Source organism: Centroberyx gerrardi, chromosome 18, assembly GCF_048128805.1.
Source record: "Centroberyx gerrardi isolate f3 chromosome 18, fCenGer3.hap1.cur.20231027, whole genome shotgun sequence".
NCBI classification, from domain to species: domain Eukaryota; kingdom Metazoa; phylum Chordata; class Actinopteri; order Beryciformes; family Berycidae; genus Centroberyx; species Centroberyx gerrardi.
In genome coordinates this window covers 17,999,372-18,022,543 of record NC_136014.1, presented here as the reverse complement: position 1 = coordinate 18,022,543, position 23,172 = coordinate 17,999,372, and the positions used below count along the sequence as shown (strand labels likewise).

The 23,172-nt window shown below is 41.6% G+C and overlaps 1 protein-coding gene across 1 annotated transcript in view; it reads right to left on the bottom strand.

Annotated features, from left to right (window-relative positions):
• Positions 1 to 23,172, bottom strand: part of phip (PHIP subunit of CUL4-Ring ligase complex) — a 42,703-nt gene that overhangs the window by 13,867 nt on the left and 5,664 nt on the right. The window contains exons 8-25 of the mRNA XM_071923345.2: positions 19,443 to 19,664; positions 17,988 to 18,088; positions 16,960 to 17,030; positions 16,669 to 16,769; positions 16,264 to 16,304; positions 15,559 to 15,657; positions 13,956 to 14,112; positions 12,612 to 12,746; positions 10,230 to 10,358; positions 9,773 to 9,998; positions 8,506 to 8,658; positions 7,096 to 7,279; positions 6,791 to 6,893; positions 6,346 to 6,483; positions 3,127 to 3,224; positions 2,819 to 3,026; positions 2,221 to 2,331; positions 1,778 to 1,885 (exon numbers count right to left, since the gene is read on the bottom strand). Of these exons, the coding sequence (XP_071779446.1) occupies positions 1,778 to 1,885; positions 2,221 to 2,331; positions 2,819 to 3,026; positions 3,127 to 3,224; positions 6,346 to 6,483; positions 6,791 to 6,893; positions 7,096 to 7,279; positions 8,506 to 8,658; positions 9,773 to 9,998; positions 10,230 to 10,358; positions 12,612 to 12,746; positions 13,956 to 14,112; positions 15,559 to 15,657; positions 16,264 to 16,304; positions 16,669 to 16,769; positions 16,960 to 17,030; positions 17,988 to 18,088; positions 19,443 to 19,664 (2,385 nt within the window). The remainder of the gene's footprint in view (positions 1 to 1,777; positions 1,886 to 2,220; positions 2,332 to 2,818; positions 3,027 to 3,126; positions 3,225 to 6,345; positions 6,484 to 6,790; positions 6,894 to 7,095; positions 7,280 to 8,505; positions 8,659 to 9,772; positions 9,999 to 10,229; positions 10,359 to 12,611; positions 12,747 to 13,955; positions 14,113 to 15,558; positions 15,658 to 16,263; positions 16,305 to 16,668; positions 16,770 to 16,959; positions 17,031 to 17,987; positions 18,089 to 19,442; positions 19,665 to 23,172) is intronic.

The window sequence follows — 23,172 nt, the reverse complement described above, 5'->3', positions numbered from 1 at the left end:
CACCATTTTCACTCTCTATTCATATATTCTTAATCTGCTGATTCTTCCGTTTCATTTCAGTTATAGTCATTCAGTTTATTCATATATTCATTTCCATCCTTGGATACTCTTGCACTGTTAGATATCAATTTGTGATGTTCGATGCATTTCAGGAGTTATTTTGTGATGAAGTGTTGAAATGTACTTTTTTTGGTGTACCCACTTTCCCTGAACCCGTCTCATTTACTTCTACTCCAGCTAGTGATTTCCTCTGTTTGTGTTTCTGGACAGCCCCCAGAGAAGGGGCTTTCTGTGCTGTGTATGTGTAGGTGGAGAGATCAATAGCAATAGAATAATCAGTTTTTCCAGTCGAGAAAAACGCCGTGGTGTTGCTGTGCCCAGTTGTTCAAATTACAAAAAAGACAGTGAAGAGGGGGTTGCATTTCACACGCTACTAACAACACATCCGCAAAGATGCAAGCTGTGGCTGCGTTGCATTATGGGCTATTGAGGCTGCTGTCGGTGGAAAAATTGGTATCTCCTCCTCTTTCCTCTACAGTGGATTTCTCCCTGTATGATTGTTAAACGTCGGTGCAAAACGGCGAGTCTAGACAGAAGCTGTTGCACTTTGGCTCTAAGAGTGAGAACTAAAACCAAAACCTGACGTTTACCATTTGATGTTTTAGATAGTTGACGTCATCTACGTTTGGCCAGTCATTCCAGAAGAGAAAAGAAAGTCATTCCGGAAGAGAACAGAAAAATACGCCACTAAACAACAAAATGGCCCCAGAAATGCAAGGTACATCACCAATAGCTGTTTTTTTTTTAAGCGCTTTAGGGTGGATTTTTCATTTAAATGTCCTTTAGTTTCACATGCATGAAACTTAGTCCTCAGCAAAGATATTTCTTTCGATGGAGGAAATTTTTAGCATGGGACAAGGATTAAAGACCCCATGAAAGGGAAACCAGAGCTCAACTAGTGACAAGTGTCTGATTAAGAAGAAATACCAGTGGGAGGTTTGCAGAGTGGAAGACTGGGTGTGTGTATTGCATTGTTGATTGTGGCAACGAAACAACAGTAAATGATTACAGCATTTGAGGAGGAGGCAATGAAAAGAAAACAAATAAATTGAGGACGCAGTGATAAAATATGACTAACAAAACAGATTCTAACACTATATTTGCTATGTTTTACTGGGAGGATTGTGTGTCTATTGTTTTTTTTTTATATTGCTAGGACTCCAGTCTTTTTAGCCATTACCTTGGAAACAGCATCCAGCATCCTTCCTAAGGGAAATGTCACTAAAAACATTACACCCCGAGGTGTCAATCAAGATGTTACACTTCGAAGCAGGATCTGTCATCAAATGTTCACCGTATGTTTACAGGAGGAGAGAGAGATTTTTTTTTACAGAAATAAATTACTTTGGGCAGTTTTAAGCTCAAATATCAAGTAAGTGATATTTCAGCAATTTGTTTTCCATGATCTTCTAAGGGTATTTTATTGTTTTTAACAGCTAAAACAAAGATAGTGAGAGGACTGCAGCATCCTACATGCCAAGCAACACATAAGTTGCTCTGTGGGAAGGTCATGGGATTGATTTTTGTCACATGGCCCTACTGAGAATTCTGTTTTCTGTTTCACGGGTTTGTCTTCGATAGCTGTGAGCACACGAGTCGATGAACAGACACAATAAATCTCTGCGTACACGTGATCCAAAAGGCTCTGTTTCACTTCAAAGGGTCTTTCGTTTCATTTTTGTCAAACTATTTCCGACATTCTCAGACAGTTCCTTACCCGTAGCTCCATCTTGTGCCAGGGCTGCTTCTTAGGGTTGATGCTGTAAATCTTTTTTTGTTTGGCCATCTCCACATACGCTTCATGGCCCTGTCTGAAGTAATATACCTGCAAACACACACACACACACACACACATATAATCATGTCAAATATTAGACTCTACCACAAACAGGGGATTGCAACATAATGTTATTTATCGCTGTTGTTGTGTGTGACAACTCTAATTTTATCTTATGTGTGCTGGGCAAATTTTCCTCACAGTAGGGCAAATGAAATCTATTTAAAACATACGGTGTTATACTCAAAAGACATGCTTGTCAACTGAAAAGTAAGGCTGTTTTTTCTGTATTCCTGTAGAGCAGACATGTGGTGGACATGTGTGGTGAAGGCACACGTTTTATTTATCTGAGTCCACTGTAATAGGAACAAGGCGGTGTGTACCTCGTCTCCCATCTGGGGTATGTAGGGACACCTCCGGGGGACCGTGTCTGTGATCCAGGAAGAGGGGAGCCACTCCTCCAGAGTTAGCCCCGCCTCCTCGAACTCCGTCCTCTGAAAGACACGCAGCGGAAATATTCACTTACAGTCCCTTCAGGAATTTGATTTTGTAATTGCAAGATTTTTTCCCCCAAAGAAGTAGTATATATGTAAAGGCTTGCACTTTTGGCTAGATGTCATATCTCTCACTACCTCCAAAAAGAATGACACAGACAGCAATTGTTGAAAATTGTCACAGTTTCACCACAACACAGGAAATATCACAGTATCACATTGGATTTAAAAGGCTTGGAAAAGCCCAACTTGTATGTAAAAATTATAAAATTATCCATTTTGATGAACGAAGAAAGAATAACAAGAAACAAGCTACAGAATAACAAGGAAATATCTGTATTTTTTTGTGAATAAAATATCCATTAAAGATTATTTAATCGAAACATTTACTTTTGTAAATGGCTCATGGGTAATAACTTTGAAACACAGTTAATTCACTTCCTAGGCAAAATACAATTTCGGGAAAAGGCCATTAATAATGACAAACCTTCCTTTTCTCCTTTGGCGTCTTCTTCTTTGGTAATGTGCCGTCTTTGTCTGGTTTGTCTTTCTTCCTTTCTTTCTTCCCGTCCCTCTTCTTCTCTCCATCCTCCTCGGAGCCGCTGCTTTTCTTTTTCACTTTAACACTCTTCTTCGGTGGTTCGAGGTTGATCCCCGCATCCGCCGTCCAGTCAGAGTAATCACTGGAATAGTCACTGCAAAATCAAAGAGAGAAGGTTAAATAAACTACTGCGTCTGTGTGTATGCGTCTGTAGAAGATAGTTATTATGTGTGTGTGAGTGTGTGCGTTCCCACCTAGAGCTACTGTGGTCATCCGGCCAGGGCTCCTTCCCCTCCTCCTCCTTCTCCTCCTCTGAGGAGTGTCCGTTGATTTGCCGCACCTCCACCTCTCCCTAAAACGCACAGTGCACCACTCCATGTTAGTACTACTATAGACAAATAAATGCAAAAAAAAAACATACGTAGAATCAATGAAAATCAAAATGTTTCTTTGTATAAACAGCAGGAGGAACAACAAAGAAAAAAGTTTAGTCGTCATGATCGCATTTGAGAGCGAAGCAAACAGTTTGATGTTCTGCTATCAGCTACCAGTTATGGTTAGAAAGTGGAGTGACTCCAGTGACCCAAACAATATCAGCACCACAATTGAAGAGGTTTATTTTTCCGAATTGACATCAACTCTTACAAAATGTTTGCTGGCGTTAAAGTAAAGCACATCATCTGTTAGTATTTAAGTCTTGAGTCATCATAAAGGCCCAGTGCAATGAGAATCACATTACCAAATCTCATGGTATTGTTTAACAAAGGCCATGTTCACTTAGTGCTACCCAAAACATTTGAACTGTCAGTGTTGTGCAAATTTGACGAATGGTCCATGAAAACTTATCCCTCTGGCTGTCAACAGAATCAAGCTGCTTTACATATCCGGTCTACTTCCAGGTGTAAATGACGTCAAATTTACCCAGATATGAATGAATTCTCAAATTGGGCGACAGTATGCATAGTTAAATTTCCTTATTTTCCTAGTTTGTGCCATCATGCAGATCAATTCTGCTCAAAATTTCATCACCTACATCTCTGTAGAGCTACGTACCTGCAGGGAACGCTGCTTTCTAATACAGCCAAACCCAAAAGCACCCAAAACACTGTCCTGTTCAACACAATAACAGTCACACTGCTGTTTTGGGATCTGCCTACATCCAATTTTCCAATTATCCACGGCCTGTAACTTGAGTATATTGCGGAATCGGATATGTGGTTCAAAGTGGTTCAAAAAACACTTGGATTTGCTCTTAATTTGATGTTGAAGAAAGGTACACTACCATCGCTTTTTTCACTTCTGCCGCTGCCTAACCAACAGCTAACAGACAGCTTGTGGGCTAGGCGGCACGCGAGCTGCGAGTGTGAGCACAACAGCACCGCCTTTGCATTTTTAAACGTTAATGTTGGTTAATATTAGCCTCATCTGTCTGCCGTTACGATAAACAGGCTTATATGACGTTCGGGGAGCAGAGCGGTGTGTGTATGTGTAGATAGTACTGAGAGAAACAGGAAAGAAACACCTGAGAGATTGCCTTGGTGGCTGGCAAGAACAACAAACGCTGGTGTAAAATGCCAATAATGCGGTTATTTGCAGTTTCTCGCTTCTCTACTTATCTTAAACATGCATATTATTTTTCAGACTAATAACATTAAGTGGAAAAGATGGGCAAAAAGTGAGAGAACTGGTCTGTGTGTGTGGGTGTGGGTGTGGTGTTGTGGCCATTTCAGCCACAACGTGATAGCCACATGTGAACGATCTCTGCATGGTTTCCAACTCCTCGTTTGAAGGGAGGAAACGGCAGGCACGCCGAATGTGGTAACCATAGAAACGGCTTCAGTGAACATCTGTAAAGTCACTGCTGTAAGCTACAGCATATATTTTATATGCTATTTAGCTATATATAGGTATGCATTCCATGTCAGTATGTTCTTACTGTGATTTTTTTAAGTTTCCAAGTAATTATTTCAACTGTGTTTTCTGAGTTGTAGCCATGGACCGCCACAGAAGCAAGCTGTTACCAAGCCATTAGATGTAGCTTCACTTGCCAAGTCATTGTGGGTCCATCCTATTCTGGCATCTAGACAGGAGCATGGTGAGAATCGGGCGAGGGACCTCAAGAAGGTTTCAGTGACACATCAGTAAACTGGTCGTTTCATTGGTCAGGCAAGATAATGTCTACTGATTAGTCAACTGTGTGGTGAAAGTCCGCGCCACACCCTCCAAAGTAGAGGACGATTCAACTTTGACTCAGCAGGCAGGTTTGCGTGTGTGTGTGTGTGTGTGTGTGTGTGTGAGTGTGTGTATGTTTGACGAGCATGAACAGAGAGACAAAGAAAGAGGGAGAGACAGAGACAGAGAGAGAGACTTCCATGTTGATAACCTTTACCCTGTACTTTCTATTTGGCATGGAATTTGTCATTTAAAATATTTCAGGATTTAGCCGATTTTTTTCCCCCCAAAGAAGAATTTAGGCTACTTTCGCTTTCGCACTGACTGCACCATGAACACTACATGCTTCTGCTTTGGACATGACCGACAAGAAATGTTTCTGCTCCTAGCTCTGCCACTCATCATCAACACACCTTCAGCCAGAGGGTTAGTTAAATCAGCTGGCGTACGCTGCGTTTCATTAGTCATTTCAACCTGCTCTCATTGACTTCCCCTTGGCACTTCCACTTGGGGGAATCCCCGCCGCCATCTCAAGTGCCGTTCCATTACTCTCTGATAACTCAAGTGAACTTTCTGAGAGCGAAGCAACAACAATATAGACTTCAGGAGCAAATCCAGCCAAGAATTCACTGTGTTCGACCCACCATGGCCGAACAAGTGATATACAAGTAAGTAAACAAACAATATTTAGAGGATTTAAGACTTTGTTATGAAATTTACTCATCTGCAATATTTTATTACACACTGTTCTGTGTAATTCTTATTATTTATTATTACTATTATTAATTATTAGGCCTGCTTAAGGGCAAGTGGGTTCTGTTTCAAATACTCTGTTCCCCCTCGGACCTCGCCCCGTGCTCTGCAAGCGGCCACTTGCGTGACGTACGGTGCCAAGGGGAAGTGAAGGAGGGCCGGTTAAATGACTACTGAAACACAGCGGTAGTTGGTTGGAATGAATACTTGAATACCTGAGAGCCATTGGTTTAGAGAAAATGGCACAAAAGCAGTTATAACAAATTAGATGAAAAATGACACATCTTGCATTAGAAAACCATAGCAAGCTTTTCCAAATTGAATTAAAATGATTGCACTGGATGTTAAAGACCTTGTCAAATGTGAAATAGGTCTGGTTTTAAGGACAAAATATAATATTGAAATATTGACAGCTGTAATTCAAGTAGCATTTTGGAATGAAACCTCTGGATTTTACCCCACATCTCCACCTTTAAAAAAATAATAATAAAATCAAACTTAAAAACAGTCAGACCAGGTAAAGGTGTTTACACAGTAACAGTGTCTACCTCGGAGGTGCTGTCATCGTCGTCGGCGACCTCGGCACTCTGGCGACTGGTCTCCTCCATGGCTGCACGCGTGTGGTAACCGTGGTTACCCTGGCTCCGCCTCCCCTCATCTACTACACACTCTGAAGTAGGATGGACCTATAACAGGAGAGAAGAGTGTGGCGAGTGTGAGTGTGAAGGGGAGAAACTTGATAAACTCAGGGGATGTGACAACTGATAGCTGCATAATAATTAGGGAGAGAAAGGAAAGAAATGTATAAGGGGAAAAAAGAAGAAATATGAAATCTCCATGAGAAGTGATTTAAAATGTTGTGTCTAAGAAGCCTGAAATCCTGAAAAAAAACTTTAAAAGAGAAAAAAGCAAACATATTCCTGTAAAGTTGTGTAAAACAGCAGTGTGTGTGTGTGTGTGTGTGTGTGTGTGTGGGGAGGGTTATTTATTTACCCTGCTCTCCTTAGGGAGAGAGTGGATGGTACGTCTCCTCCTTTCTGACCGGTAAATATTGATCTCCTCCTCCCCTTTAGCCTCACGCCAGTTCACCTGTCTCCTACACAAACACAAAGACACACAGACACACACACACACACAACAGAGACACGACAGGCATAAATACAACCGCTTCCACAACAATTTACTTCTCAGTGAAATCAACTCCCCAGTTTCAAGACGTTCTGTCCTCTGATGTCTGGTTTTGTGAGTACTGCATGTGTGTGTGTGTGTGTGTGTGTGTGTGTGAGCGTGTGTGTTACCCGACAGTGGCATCCTCCAGCTCAGGGACCAGCACCCTGCGACTCCAGGCCACCAGGTCCCTCTCTGTGGCCATCTGGCTGCGTGGGGCGTTGCTGTGCATCTGGCGGACCCCCTCGATCTGCCCGCTGCGCCGCAGACCCACGTTGGGCGGGGAGTGCACCTCCGTGGGGGAGCCCACCGATCCTGGGCAGAGAGAGAAGAAAGTGCTTAGTCTGAGTCATTTTGTCCACAGCCTTAAAGGGACACACCACGTTTTTGGGAGATAAGCCCATTGGTCAGCTCACCCAGTAAGTGATGGAGGCACTGACACAAAAATCATCCATGTGTTCCCGGTAGATCGTTCGCTCTGATGCTCCATGTTAACACTTCAGCATACGTTATGTTGAGTCATGGTAGGTGACTAACATTATATCAAAAGTGAGCAGATGAGAATCTGTAGCAGCTCTATAGATGAATGGTAAGTAATCTTAAATGATATGTGGCCAATTCTGTTTTTTTTGTATGAGATTGGTAAAAATTGACACTAAATATGACAAAAAAAACATACTGCTTTGAGCTAGCAGGGACTACTTTCCCTGTGGAAAGGTCTCTGTTGTGGACTTGTTGTAGAGTGTGACTTGTACAGCTTAAATTCACTGTGCAGCAGATGAATACATAGTTGCTCACCTGAAATAGTTCCAAAAATAAACTGTGCCTGCGTCAGCTATACTGAGTTAATGATATTTCATTTTTAAAGTTTATGACTCCACAAGCCATGTAATAAAAACACTAACCTCTTTTTATTATTAAAAGGTCAGAGGCTTGTTACTTTGAATAATGCTAGTTGCACACAGTCACTTAACATAATGTATGCTAAAGTGTTAGTATGGAGCACAGGAGCCAGTGATTCTTTCTCGATTGGTGCCTCGTACTCTTTAAGTCTCTGAGACTAACACAGCAACTCTGAAGTTCTCACTGAGAAAATGTTGGTTTTGGATACTTGGATATTATGTATGCTGGATATTCCACATGAAACACACATGCCAAATGTTTTTAGTATTGCAATATTGTTTAATTTCCAACTAAAATGTTTTTTGTGGCATATAAAAAAAATGACTACAATGTATTGTATGATCGGCAGTCTAAAAGTATTTATACAGACCACAACTGGGTCAAATAGTATCTGCAAATAAGTTTGCCATGTACAATACTAGTCCCAGAAAGTGTAGATGACCAGAGTCTGTAAATCAGTTTAGTATACCTTTCCGGAACTGATAGTTTAGCTGACACTATCTGAATTGTCCTGGTGCAGTAAACCCCAACCCACTTGGTACTCCAAGCAGGTTGAAACAAACACTAGCAGTTATTTGCATAGTGTTTGACACAGGTTTGACAGCTTTTCACACTACAATGATGTGAGTTCGTTGTACCTCTGTTGGCCCTGGTGTTTACAGCAGCAGAAGCGGGAGCAGCGGGGTCATTAGTACCCAGTCGTTGGTCCTGTTCCTGCTGGAGCCTCTGGATCATGGTGTCCAGAGGGCTGGGGCCCTCCACCGCCTGCTCACTCACCACTTGGTTCAGGCCTGACACAGAGAGGAATGAAGCAAGAGAGAGGAGGGGGTCGAAAAAAAGAGTCAAAAAGAAAGAGAAACAGAAAGAGAGAAGGTTGTGGTGAAGTTTTACATCCAACAAGCACTACATTAACTAAACCAGAACTAAACCATCCTTTTTCTTCTTCAGATAGCTGATAACTGGATGCACACATTTCTTTAATTACATTCATTACACACATTATTAGTAGATGGCAGCTGAGAACCCTGTCCCATCACCCTGAAAGAGGAAAAAAAATTAAATGGATTTTTCCCCAAATACTGCACAGTCACATCAATACCCAGAATGCCTTTCAGAAGCTGACAATGGGGCAAGGTTAGGCTAACACCAATCTCTGTACTGTGAGGCAGCATTAGGTGCCAAAGTCTCTCAGAGAGATTGTACAATCCTATTGTCTACCAAGAGATCCCTCAACTTTCTCCCACTTGCCTCCCTCACCCATCGTCAGGCGCTGCACTACCGATGCATTTCATTAACTGGTGAATTTCTGTTTATATCCCTGTCTGCTTTTTAAAAAGTCTGGTGTTAATTGTGAAAGCTATTGGAATTTCAGCAAAAGCCAGCCCGTCCTATTTAGCAAATTTGAGGACAGAGCGCAGACATTGGTGTTACAATATTCATTCTCGTCAAATAACAGGCCGAGGGAGCAGTATCATCGGCTTGACAAAGGTGCCTTTGATCAGCTGACAGATAGGGCTATGATTAGACAAAAGACAACAGTGTCACCTCCAGGCAAAGATCTATTCCAAAGCGTACAAGAGAGTTCAGTTGCTCCCTGAATTTTCTATGAGGAGAAGAAATAGTCACCATGGCCACAAGATGCACAGATGGAATCGGGATTTTGATCTGCACAATGGACCAGAAATGATGTGTCACTAGTTTTTTGCTGCTCATTTCATACACACATGGTTACAAATTTGAACATGCGCTTCTCACAAATGCATATGCACATTGCAAATGTCCCACACAAATGTTTATACACAGCAAATACGTTCCTAGCGACACTTCATCTCCGGTCCATATTACTCGGCCCTCACACCGTGCCGAGATGTGCCGGTCCTGAGGGCTCGATTCTCGCCGCTGTACCTGAGGAAGTGACCCCCATCTGTGGGATCAGCTGCTCCTCCCGGCAGCTCTCCCTGCCAGGCACCAGCCGCTGGTATCTGGTGGGGTGGGGGTTCCCGTCCACATCCACCAGGAAGGGAGGGGGCATGAGGTGCGGCGCCTGCTGAGTCTGCTCGTCCAACACATAATTGTTGGCGTCCCGGATCAATGGCCGGTAGTCGGTATGGTAGAACATCTGGTCTGCTATCTGAAGGAGGGAGACAGAGGCAGAGGTGAGAGACAGAAGGGGAGGGGGATGGAAACATTGAGAGACATTATGTTCACTGTTGCAGCTTTAGAGCATGCTGTGATATGGGTACTTATTATTATTGATGTTATCCAATTACAAGGGTTGCTGTAAAGATGCTGGGTATTAGTGTGTGTTAAACAAATTTCTATTAAACGCGATACAGCTGTGAAATTGTGTGGCTGCCTTCACCTTGTCATACTTGCTGCTGGAGCCGAAGCCGAAGATGAGCAGGTGTCCGTGGGAGTCGGTGGCTGCGAAATGCTGCCCGTCTGGACTACACTTGCAGTCAAACACCGCCCCGTGGCCTTGGCCCTCAATCTATCCAGGGGGAAAGATTGGGAGCAGAGGGAATGAGTTTTATAAAAAAAAAAAAAATCATTAAGGCCCACACTCTGAATGGTAGTATTACACTCACATGGGGATTTCCAGGAACCACGGCAGTGGGGTATGACATGGGCAAGAACAGCTCAAAATGTCTATTACACGACATAAAAAGCACTATTCCATCAGCCACTAGAATGGTACTTTAAAGTAATAATCCATGACATAAATGTCCATTTTGCTCCTCCGTATTGCCGATTGATGTAACTCAACAGTGATTCAACCTATAGCCGGTTCATGAAAGCTTTTACATTTGCTGTTCTAAACACGGGAAGCTCTTTCCAGGGAAAAATCCCCCGGTGCACAGATGCGTTTTACATTTCCAGCAGCAGCAGCAACAGCAGCAGTTTGTTTGGAATAAATAGGAGAAGAGCTGGGTAGTTAGCATGAGCAACGACAGCCACCATGGCTGAGCAGACAAAGACAGAAACTCAAACTTCGTCAACAGAAAATCCAAGGAAAAAGACGTCACAGTACTGGCCACAAGTGATCTCTGGGAAGTGCAGTGTAAAATCGGCACAGAAATGAGCGCTTAGCACCAAAGATGTCACCAAAATAAATAAATGAAAAAAGGACCTTGCGGATGACCACTTTAAATTAAGGTTTAACGGCCACAACAGCCTGGTGGTTCTCAAGTGGGGCACCCTGGTGTTAGCTTAGGTGATTTTGTTTACTTTGAAAATTAGTGTCAAACAAATGTATCACATTAATCATTAATATTCAATTAGTAACCTATTGATCACAGTTTTCTTGTAAAAAAAAAAAAAAAAAGGTTGAGGAACCAGTGGAATAGCTTATTTCATAAATCACCGCTTGTGGCAACAAGCTGGGAAACAAATCACGGAGATGTTGTTCTGGATCAAATAGCCTGACAGAAATAATGAAAAAGCCCTGGGTAGAGTTTTCACACCCAGCAGTGGGAAAGTGGAGACTGATATTCCTGTAGAACGCAACTATTATCCAGCCATGCCGGTAGGTGTCGAACTGAAATCTGGACCTTTTGCCGAGCTCAGAAACAGTCTGTTATTAATCAACACCAAGAACTGGCCACTGACTGGCTGACTGACTGACTCACTTGTTCTGAGACTGTGCTTAATGCTGTCCCTGGTTACCATAGAGACAAAATCAGGAAGTAAAACAATGACCACAGTGAATGACACACTAGGTGACTATGTACAGTGGCATTCGCACGTCAGAATCTGATGTCATGAATTCACTCTGCACATGCCCATAACCACACCACGTTTACAAAACGACAGGAAGAACGGCAGAATGGAGCAGATGAAAGTGAGAAGGTGAAGAGAGAGAGAGAGAGAGAAAGAGAGAGAGGGGAAGCGAAGAGCGAGAGTGTATGTGAGGGAGAGAAAGTGTGAAAAAGAGAGACAGCAAGAGAGGAAAGGGCAAGCATGTGTGAGAAAAAGAGAGAAGGCGAGAGACAAAGGCAGCGCTCACACTGCAGACGATCATGGTCAAATTCCAAATTGCTGCTCATATCTGTTTTTTTTTGATGACTTCATATCTATTGTAGGATGTAACACATATCCGATACCAATATGAACTGACAGCGATGTCAAAAAGACACGTGTGCAACAATAACAAAAACATCACATCTGTTTGTACTTATGCTTCACCCGCTCTAGGAAAGGAACTCCAATATTCAATATTAATTTCTCTTGAAATTGTTTCAAACACATTTCAGTTACAGTATGTGCCTTTGGGCTTTGACTGAATTGAGTCAATTCCCCAAATACCAATCAAGTTGGCTATTTTGCTCTCTTTCAATTGATGTCTCATTATGCTCCATGTTAACACCGCCTCAACCAAGGTACTGTTGGCACCAAAATTATGACAATTATCTCAGGCAAATGACTTACTTATTGTCAAGGCAATGCTGACAAATTCCGATTTGAGTATTTAAATATAAGTGACATGTAGGTTGTATGCCTAACAATATGATTATGGAAAAATGTATGGATATATGGGGGAAAAAAAGGCAAATCCATGTAGCTTTTTGCTATTTTCACTGATTAGAAAACATCATATCTGTGTCACATGAGAGAAAAAAAACCATCAGACTCAGGTCACTTCCAGCTGCAGTGTGAACATCGCCAGAGTGACAGTGAGAGAGAGAGAGAGAGAGGCAGTGAGAGAGAGAGAGACAGAGACATACGGCGGAGTCAAGAGTCTCACCATGTTGAAATAGGAACGGATCTTGACTCCTCTGGCCAGGTCCCACACAATACAGTTCCCATCATGCCCCGCTGAGAATAGGATCCTGGGATCAAAGGGGTGTGGCTCCAGAACAAACACCTCATCCTCATGGCCCTGTCATGGAACAGCAAACGGTCATGTCAGCCGATCGTTATTCTTAACACACGCAGACTTCTCTCCATAATTCACTTCGGTAGTGTAGCAGCACCAAGAGAAACATCTGGATTAAGACATTCTCAAGAAGGAATAGAGGCAAATTAAAAAATCCAGTGTGAGTGTTTGTATTCCTTTAAACAAGTGCCAAATTCCAGGATGGCACTCCAAACTAGTAAGCATTGGTTTGCTGGTTTACAGATAATATACCAAGAGTTTAGCATCACCCACCTAACTAAAGTTCATTTTAGCAGCTGACAAATGGATTAAGGTTTGAAATAGGACTGGTAGGTGAGGTACAAGCAGCATGTTGTGGGATTGGTGAAGGAATGGAGGGAAACAAAACAATTGAAGATGATCATCTAACAGCTCTGGAGGGGAAGTAGAAACTCTTCCTTTTTTTGATTAGTAATATGTATTCCTAACTGCCTATACTCCTATATACTCCTGTCTAGCGCTGTGTGAACAATATATATACACCTATAAATGCAACATATGTACATGATGCTTCAAACCTTCTGAAAGATCACTTGCATACATACACAACAGATCATGAATAAGTTATTTTAAACAACGTATCTATATTTTTACTCAAGCACACGCATGTGATTACATATACTTGTCTGCATATAGGTCTTTGCCCTTGCATGATCAATACTGATTATCTGTAGGGCCCCATGCCAAGATGCAGCGAGAGAGGGAAGAGAAAATAAAAAATATCAAAAAAGAAATTAAAAAAAGAAAGCATCCACCATTCCTCACTCCAGAAATACTGTCAATACTGGTCGTTTTTAACATCAAGGACCAAGGATATCACTTTATCGTGCTATCCTTGAAAATTTTCCACGCAAGTTCAATGACTCGTGTTCTAAAATTGTCCAGTAAAACTAAACTAAACTAAAACTAAACGAGCCATTTATCATCTCTAAGATGTATTGTATTGTGATGTATATTAGTGCTTAATGGCTTTTTAACATTTAAGGCTGGCTTTACACAATGCAACTTTCGTTCAAATAGTTGCAGGTTTCAAACAAATCTTTTGCTGTTGTTGTCCAATTCAACTAAGATGCATTCAAGCTGCACCATATAAAGCCAGCCTTAATTGTCTGTTTACATGTGTGTCTGTGTTTCTATAAGCTGTATGCACATGTGTGTGTAACCACTACATACCATGAGAACATGGACAAGGTTTCCGGTGGTGGAGTTCCACACCTTCAGTGTGAGGTTGTTGGCTGCCGTGATCACCGTGCTGTCATGGCGATCCCACGCTACCATGGTAACCTTCAGCTTGGTCACCTTGTCTTCCAGCGGAGGAGGGTTGTACTTCCTGGAGGACAGATGGGCACGTTGTGATTCACCCATTTAGAGGCTCGACTCATTAACAGCAATGAAATACTGATACACTGATGACTTGTCCGGGTCGGTTCAGGTCAGTTCAGTTTACGTTAAAACACAAAACATTAATAGACATACATTATATAATAGATAGTTCTGGTCCTCAGCTCAGACTAAGTCACATTCAAAGCTGTCGTAAAATACCCGCTAAATGCACACATCTGACTGAATAACAGTTAATTTAGATATTAATGGGCTAACTGAAAATCACCACTCAAACAGATACTAGAACTATATTGCTTAGCAGAAGAATGACATTTAATTATTATTGCAATATAATTATTATTTATTGAAAATAAAATATATATTGAATATTTGTGTTCTTTTGTTTTTTAGTACTATGGTGTGTTACTGCCGTTTATAAAAGTGTTAAGCCACAAGAGGTTGTGCTTTACAGTGATTTATGAAGATGTAAGAAGCGTTGTTAGATGCTGCTGCATCTGATTCTGAACCCCTCGGACAGTGAGCGATTTAAAGTAATGTAATATAATGCTCGAGATCCTGATTTGTATTGAATTCCATACCAACGCCTATCAAAATATGTGATGTGTGAGCACACACATTCAGAAATTGCAATCTAATTTGCGCAATCTAATTTGCACTACAAATGCACAAACAGCATGTCAAAGCTTGACTCCACACGAACAACAGAATTTACTTTCACATGGCTGCATTTTTTACTCATGCCCGTTTAGTTGATTTTGTAGTCTTGACATTTATATGGATGAAGTTCAACTGAAAATGTTAGAGGAGCAAAGAAACCTAAGTTTATTACAGTTGCTCCATCTGGTAGAAAGAAATAAAAGGCATCAGGCACAGCAAACTAATAGCTACAGTATATTTAGGGGGATCAATTGAGAGTACAAATTATTAAAGGCATCCTGTTGCTTAACTATTGATTCAAGAGAAGGTGCAAACAACTACTCACCTGTCCGTTCCCCTTATTAAATTTTAACCTCACTCTGAGTCCATTTTTTACACCATAAATGGGTGTGTGTACATACAAACACGTAGACGCCGGAGGGGCCAAGAAACACAAGCAGTTTATTGCAGTGTTCCTCCACATTTTCCATTTGAATGTCCACACTTTTTCCAGACCTTCAATTCACATTCATGCTGGTTGTGGCTGGGCAATTTGACTGTCAGCTAGACCATATCTGTCCACAGCTGAAGACTGCTATTACATGTATGTAAAATGTGAAATGTAGCATATATATCCAGACTTTTTTCTGCAACTCTCTGATTTTTCAAGACCTGTAAATTATCAAATTAATTTTCCAGACTCTCCAGGCCTGTGCAGGAACCCTGTTATGTTAGTGGATCTACCAAAGACAGAAATCTGTATTAGTGCAGTTAGGATGGTGGTGTACACACATACCCGGGTAATTTGGTCTGCATGTCCAGCAGAATGCTTCTCCAGCCCTGAGGCTGCAGCTGCCAGATTCGTGCTGTACCATCCCTGCTGCCACTCACAAACCTACAATGCGCAGACACACACACACACACACACACACACACACACACACACACACACATTTGTATACACAGATTCATGCAGCTAAACTGTGAATATTACACATGGTTCTGGTAAAGCTGGCCAGCAGTACAATGGCTGCCTTCATCTACACACATCATGACACACTAACTGTATGTTTGCTACAAAGATGTTGCCATACACCCCCCCCCCCCCCCCTTCACCTTCCTCCCCCACCCCCCCTCCCGTCCCTCCCCTTTGCATAGACAGTCTACCTCCCTCACTGCTGAGAGCACAGCAACCTTGGGGAATTACAGCTGAGCTTGTTTTTCTGCAAACTCCACATATGCACACACAATTTAACACTCAGCGAGTGCGTGATATGTGCAAGTGAATCTCTGTGTGTGTGTGTGTGTGTGTCTATGGAAGTGTGCATGTGTTAGAGCAGGTGTGAGAGAGCGAGTAAAGGTAGTGTTTCTGCTGACAGCATCAAGTCGCATTACAACACCCTGAGGTTCCATATAAAACAAACAGCAGTGCACACGCAAAATATCCCCCCCATACACACACACACACACACACACCACACACACAGTGTACACAACTTACCTGTCACTGCAGTTTGAAAACTGGATGCTGTCGACTTTATCCTGGGTGAGAGAAAGGTGGGTTGAACAGTCACACAACACACTAAGTCCACTTTTCCCACAGCATTGCAAATACCTTGTGAATACAATCCATTTTCAGTGTGTCAACAATGTATTATGTATTTTTAGTAACAACCTGACTCAAAAATGTAGCTTAAAAAAAGTCCAGAAAAAAACACATGGAAAATATAACATAATAAACAAATACGAAAGTAGATAATTAGATAGACAGATAAACAAATTCCTAAACAAATAAAATTACGTCAAAATGGGGCACTTTTGCACAATTTTTCAGCATTTGACTTTCACATACAGAAGGCTACTTTACAAGACTGTGTTTGTGTAAAAGGTCTTCATGTTGACTCACTGTATGGGACTCAAGTTCGGAGATCTTCTCTGGTTGGCCTGATCCAAAGTAGTACACCCTGATGATGTGATCTGTGCTTCCCGTGGCCAGGAACATACCACCTGGAGACACACACACACACACACACACACACACACACACACACACACATAGCACACATACACACACACAGGATCAGCATAGGGCACAGGTGGCTTCAACATGTTGGAAATGTGCAATCACCATTTGCATGTTATGTACTATACAATGACTTTGGTGGGCATGCATGATATCAAAAGGAGCTGTGTTTACCTGCGCTGAAGGAGGAGCAGATCATCTGGACACCAGGCCGGGAACGCTCTGTGAACTTGCTGGGCCTCTGACTGAAAACACACACACACACACACACAAACACACACAGTTACACTAAAACACACTGGATTAACATCACCACCTGGATATAGATGTGTGTATCTAATAGAATAAGAATAAGAATAAGGGGGATATGTTGTTTGTCGAATACGGCTCCCTTGTATCAACTTGTACTTGTTTCCGGATGAGGCATATACACATTAAAAAACAGTGTAAATCCAACTGTGAAGCACTGAAGATGAACAGCAATCCAATCCACCCAAAACAGGAGATAAGTTGAAATTCATAGCGGCCAAATCCATGTTTGATTTTCATTGAATTTGGCCTAAAAGATGTATATGTTAATACATCAGTATTGCAAGGATAACACATAACATAAATTATCATCCTCATCAAAATAATAATTCATAATGTGATGCATAGAACTATTATGTAAGCAGATAAAATGCTCATGCAAGAGGGTTCTGTTTTTGCGAATCTGACTCTGTTAGTGAACTTAAGTATTGCTCTTCATCTGTGCAGTCAGGAAAAACCCATTCTGACTTGCAGTAAAATAATGTCCCCATGTGGCAGCTCTCTATGCTACCAGTGATATAGTGGTAAAGTAAAAGCTGGGCAAGCTATGAACTCTAATCGACTGTCACTACAAGACAAACAACCACGAATATAACATATATAACGTTTTGGTTTTATTTCCTCAAAAACACCTTATTTTGCTATACTATGTACTAGTTATGACATATTCTATTTCACATATAAAAGGGGATTAAACACAGTTCCCCTCCTTTTTGAGCTTTTAAAATTTAAGTTTCTATTACTGGGTGTAAAAGAAATGCATATGAATCTAATCAGGACGCAACCTGAATAAAAGAAACATGTTGACACAAACAGTATAAATGGTACTTATGCAGGTGAGATGGTGTGTGCATAAGTGAGTGTGTGCATGTATGTGTGAGTGTGTTTCTCACCCAAACTTGAGCGTACGTGCGTCCCACTGCCAGAAGCAGATGGTGCCGTCGGCTCCGGTGGAGGATAGGTAGCGCTTGGAGCCGCTACAAAGAGGAGAAAACTGCAAATAGAGCCAATCAGAGGTGAGAGGTGAGTGTGGCAGCCAATCAAATGATGTCCCTAAAAATACTCAAGCAGCAAATCATGGAAAGTTGACCCACAGAGGTACATAAGCTTGAAAAACATTTAGAAGAATAACCACTGTGAAGTATAAAACGACCAAGGAGATAAGCAAGCCAATTGAATTAAGTGCCTAAAAATGAAAAGATACTACAATAAATTGATAAACAAACAAATAAATACATGTAATTACACATATAAGTCAAGCTCAAAAACAATCTCAAACAGATAATGCATACACAGTGTTTTGCCACCCAAAACACTGTGTATGCATAAAAAAACATTTAACAATATATCAATCCTGAAGCAACAATGACACAATCATGCAAATTTCTGACTGTGTTGTATGTAACGCGCACGCACACACGCACACACGTGCACACTACGGTTAAATTGATATATCAGTTTGCTGATATATGGAGTTGATACTGGCCTTAAACTAAATATCGGATAACGTTATGTCATCCACCACTGCCAATATGATGGAGATTCCTCCCTGACTACAGCTACATAACATGTATAAAACGTGCAGTGGAATATTTTTTTTTCTTTGCATATTTTATTTATTCCCCTACCACTGAATAGGTGCGGTGGAGAGTTTTAGAGTCTCATGGTCTAAATGGTGTTTCAGAGGCTTTTCCATCTTGCCAAGAATAAACTCCTGGGGGAAACACTGAATGCTTGTCCTTTTTGGCATGAACATGGTCAAATATTGAATATCAGAACAAATTATCAGCTTTCCAGCAGCTGTAGTCTAACAAGAGGCGCCTGAGCTGTCTAATGTCCCGCCATAATCACCGTGATATATTAGACATAACTAGTTATACTAATGAGGTCATTAATTAAGCTAATTAATATGTTAATTAGCAAATATTTCTTAGTCTACATACTTGTCTTCACATAACACATGGGCGGAATTAATTTGAGCTCCATATCTTAAAGCATTAAGGAGTTACAGTAGTTTCGGGGAAATCAGTTTTTCCTCATTAATATGCAAATGTATGCAGCAAGCTCATCCAAAATCTAATCAGATCATCCACTCTATTGGGGGAACCTGTGGTGTAAGTATTAAGTTTCTATCATGTTTTGTTCTTGAGTTACTGTGTTCACAAGAATGTGTCTACACACACACACACACACAGGCAGACAGACAGACGCCACTATGGTGGCAGGCAGGGCATAAAAATATCGGTACTGGCCTTCAAGAACCCGTATCGGTCAAACCCAAATGCACACGCGCACACATACACGCACAAGCACCCAGCACCGACACAAGCCCCGACAGTCCCGCCTACCTGTAGCGAGGTGATGGAGGCCGCATGTCCCTCCAGGACGGCCAAGGGGGCGCAGGTCTGTAAGCACCACACTCTGATGGTCTTGTCACAGGAGCCGGCGGCGATCATGGTGTTCTCGTAGCTGACGGCCATGTCGGAAATTTCAGCAGCGTGGCCGCGCAGCGTAGCCAGCAGACGCCCGTCATCTGTGCCCCAGATCTTCACAAGGCAGTCATCTGAGCCCTGGCAAAGACGGAAAGAAAACACAGCCAACATGGCAATCAGACACGAGTAAAGGATATTATTTAGATATTTTGAGAAGCCTACTTGAAAAATACATGAATAGTTTCTGATTTATCTCATTTTGCATGTGCAGTGGCGTGTCCGCTTCTGAGGCACGGTTCAAGTAAGACAAATTAAACACGTCAAGTTCAAACAGCTTTTTAAAATATATCTGTACGTATTTCTGCCTTAGACTGACGGCAAATTGGCAAACTGGAATAAAACACACAACAAAAAGAGGCTCTTCAGGTGCAAAAATAGAGGTGATTAATCTACATTGTGAGAAGAGACAAAAAGTGACGATGACCGTTTCAAGGCAGACTGTCATCAGCACAATGTCTTTTCAGCATGGCATTTAAAGAAGAGCAAAACCAACGGGGAGGAGAACGGGCAAGCTCATTGCCAACTTGAGATTTTTTCACACGGCCATGAGAGGCTGTCCTGAGTATCCTCCACTCCAGTTGAAATAAAGTCGAACTGCACTGGAGAAGATAAGGTAACCTCCACAAATTCTAGAGACACAGTGATGTGCATTGGCACTAAGACTAGCCTCGCAAGATGTGTCCTTTCCACAAAACTGTGTGTTCCCTTGCAAAAGGGCAACTTGAGAAGGGATGCTCTCTTGCTAGCACATATAGTAAGAATTACATGCTTGTTGCTTGTTCACTACAATAATAACCTTTAGTAATAATCACTTATTTGTATAGCACTTTTCAAAACATAGTTATAAAGCGCTTTACAAAGGAGTACATAAAAAGAAAAAAGATAAAAATCAACAGTATAAGTAGAAAGCAATGTAAGCATAGAAAGAAACAACCACAGTGCATAAAAATGGAGGTCAAGGACAATTAATAGAAGATAATACATAAAATCAAGTCTATAAAAGCGAGTATTAAATAGTGATCTAAAAGATGATACGGATTTAGCCAGCCTAAGCTCCCCAGGCAGGTCGTTCCACAGTCTGTAGCCCTGATGGCAAAGGCCCGATCACCTCATTTTCAATCTAGACTTTGGAACAGCCTTTGGGGACCCGACTGAGGATCTCAGGCTGTGATCCAGTTTGTATGGGGTTAGAAGGTCTGGGATTCAGCATGGTGCCAGAACTATCTGTGCCTTAAAAGTGATAAGAAAGAAAAACTATTTCAGGTGATCAATGTTAAGATGCTAAAAATCGAGGTGATGTGATCTAATCTTTTTGTTCCAGTAAGAGTCCTAGAGAAAGAGAGACTTTTGATAAAGGCAGGAATACAGAGAGTTGCATTCGTTTAAATGAGGAAAGCATGGACGATGTTTTCCACAACACTAAAGGGTAAAAACAGCATAATGTTAGAAATATTCCTTAGATTCCTTGAAAGAAAAAAGATTGTACAACTCTCTTATTTCTCACTACTGGCTTTAGATTGGTGGACAGAACAACTGAAACACTTTAATGCTCAAAATGACTATTTCTGATTTGGTTTGATTAAGTTGTCCACAATGCTGAAACAGCCAGCATTTTATATCTGCAAGGCAATTTATGAGACTGGCTAGACTATCAGTATCACCATGGATTTTTAGAGGAAATGTGAGATAAAAACAGCAGTCCCTTCCTTTGAATAAATCATAATCAGTCACTCCATCACCAGTAAAACAAGAGGGTCTGACTGGAGCTGGTATTCTTTATGGACCGATCAAAAGAGCAGCCATTCCCTCGGCGATTCTGAAAGAGCCCAAGGACAAATTACGGGTGTGACGAGATGAGCGAAAAAACGGATAAACCAAATGCAGTGGCGTGCTTGAAAAGTTCAGGATTTGGAAGTGCAAGACACGACGCTAAATTTCCTTTTCGACTAGACAGGAAGCTGGATTAGCCACAGTCGCAGGGACAACCAATCCATATTAGCTGGTCTAATTTGTCCTTCCCAATGGGCATGATAATGAACTCCCAGCCATTACTAAAGCCATATAACACAAATCAATATGGCCGCTTGCCAATCAATTGTTTAAACAAAGCTAATATTTGTCAGAGATGATCACTGTGCATTGGCCGCTGAATGTTTAGGCTAAATCAAATAATCATAATGGACAAAGAGGTAGGGTAAAATGAGCACAGTTTACACACAGATACTGCACAGTGAAAACACAAAAACTGCAGGTATGTGTGATAAAGCGTTAGATTTGTTCTTTTGATTCCATAACAATTAGCATTTAGTCATCTGGTAATCAAGCTTTTCATATTTTAGTCAATCTGCCTACCACTGCAGCAAAGCCTCCGTAAAAAGACTCGTAAATGAACAGATCCAAAAATAAGTAAATATATAAATAAAAATGATCTTGTGATGAAAGGAGACAGCGAGAGAGAAAAAACGAGGGGGGGGGGGGTTGGGGGGGGTGGAGGAAAAGGGAGAAGGAGAAAGTGAGGGAGACCAAGAATGAATTTTAATTCTGGCACTTAGCCAGCGCCTCAGAGGAAACATTTTCTCCAGTTATGATGAGAAATAGCGAGAGGGGGAAAGAGAGAGAGAGAGAGAGAGAGAGAGAGAGAGAAAGGAGCGAGGGAGGGGCGGCACAGAGGGGGACAGGGAGAGAGAGAGAGAGCATCGAGAGTAAGAACGGGCAAAAGAGAGATAACGGGAAGAGAGAGAGAAAGACAGAGGAGAGAGAGAGTCAATCTAACCCCCTCCCTCTCAGCAGCCAGCCATTTTTAGAGGTTTAAGAAGTGAAAGCTGAAAATGGTGTATAGCAGCAGGCGGTGTTTGACTCAGGCACCCAAACGTAACGACAGCAACATTAAACTAACATTATCCCAGCGTTGGGTCAGTATTTAACACATTAGACATTCAGCACCTATAGCATTAGCTGCTAGCAAAAGGAACCAAAACACCAAAACGCGGCACATAGACAAGGGGCAGCCAGAGGGCAAAGGTCAGCTTCTTCCTTCTTAGACCGTGGGACTTCCTCGTTTCCCTCTTCTAAATCAGTCCCTGGATATTAATAATAGTCTTGTCATGAAGTTGCATGAATTCCGCAAAGAAAACTGCCATCACTGCTACAGAAAATAAGAAAATAAAAATCTATTACTTATTATTGAATTCCCCCCCACAAACAAATATTCCTTAGAATTTGAGCTTTGGTCAAAACAAGAACAGGTGTGATGCTACAAACTGTACCGAAACCCAAACTGGGACTTAAAAAAGTGATGTGGAACCAAAACAACAATTACCTCCTACCAGTCCGGCACTGTTACAAAATACGACAAGAAATGCTGGTGTTTGGTTATCTTGGTAAGCAAAAGGCAGCTGATAACAAGCAAACAAACATAACCATAGGAAAGGTGACTCTAATCAAATATAGGTGACTCTAACCAAACAGAGGGGAAACTCTATCGCTGCAGCAATGTGATGAGAAACACTCTGAACCAGCTTCTTTAACACCAGACCGCACACACAGGCTGACAGAGAAAGAGGCAACACTGCTCTCTTGGGCATTT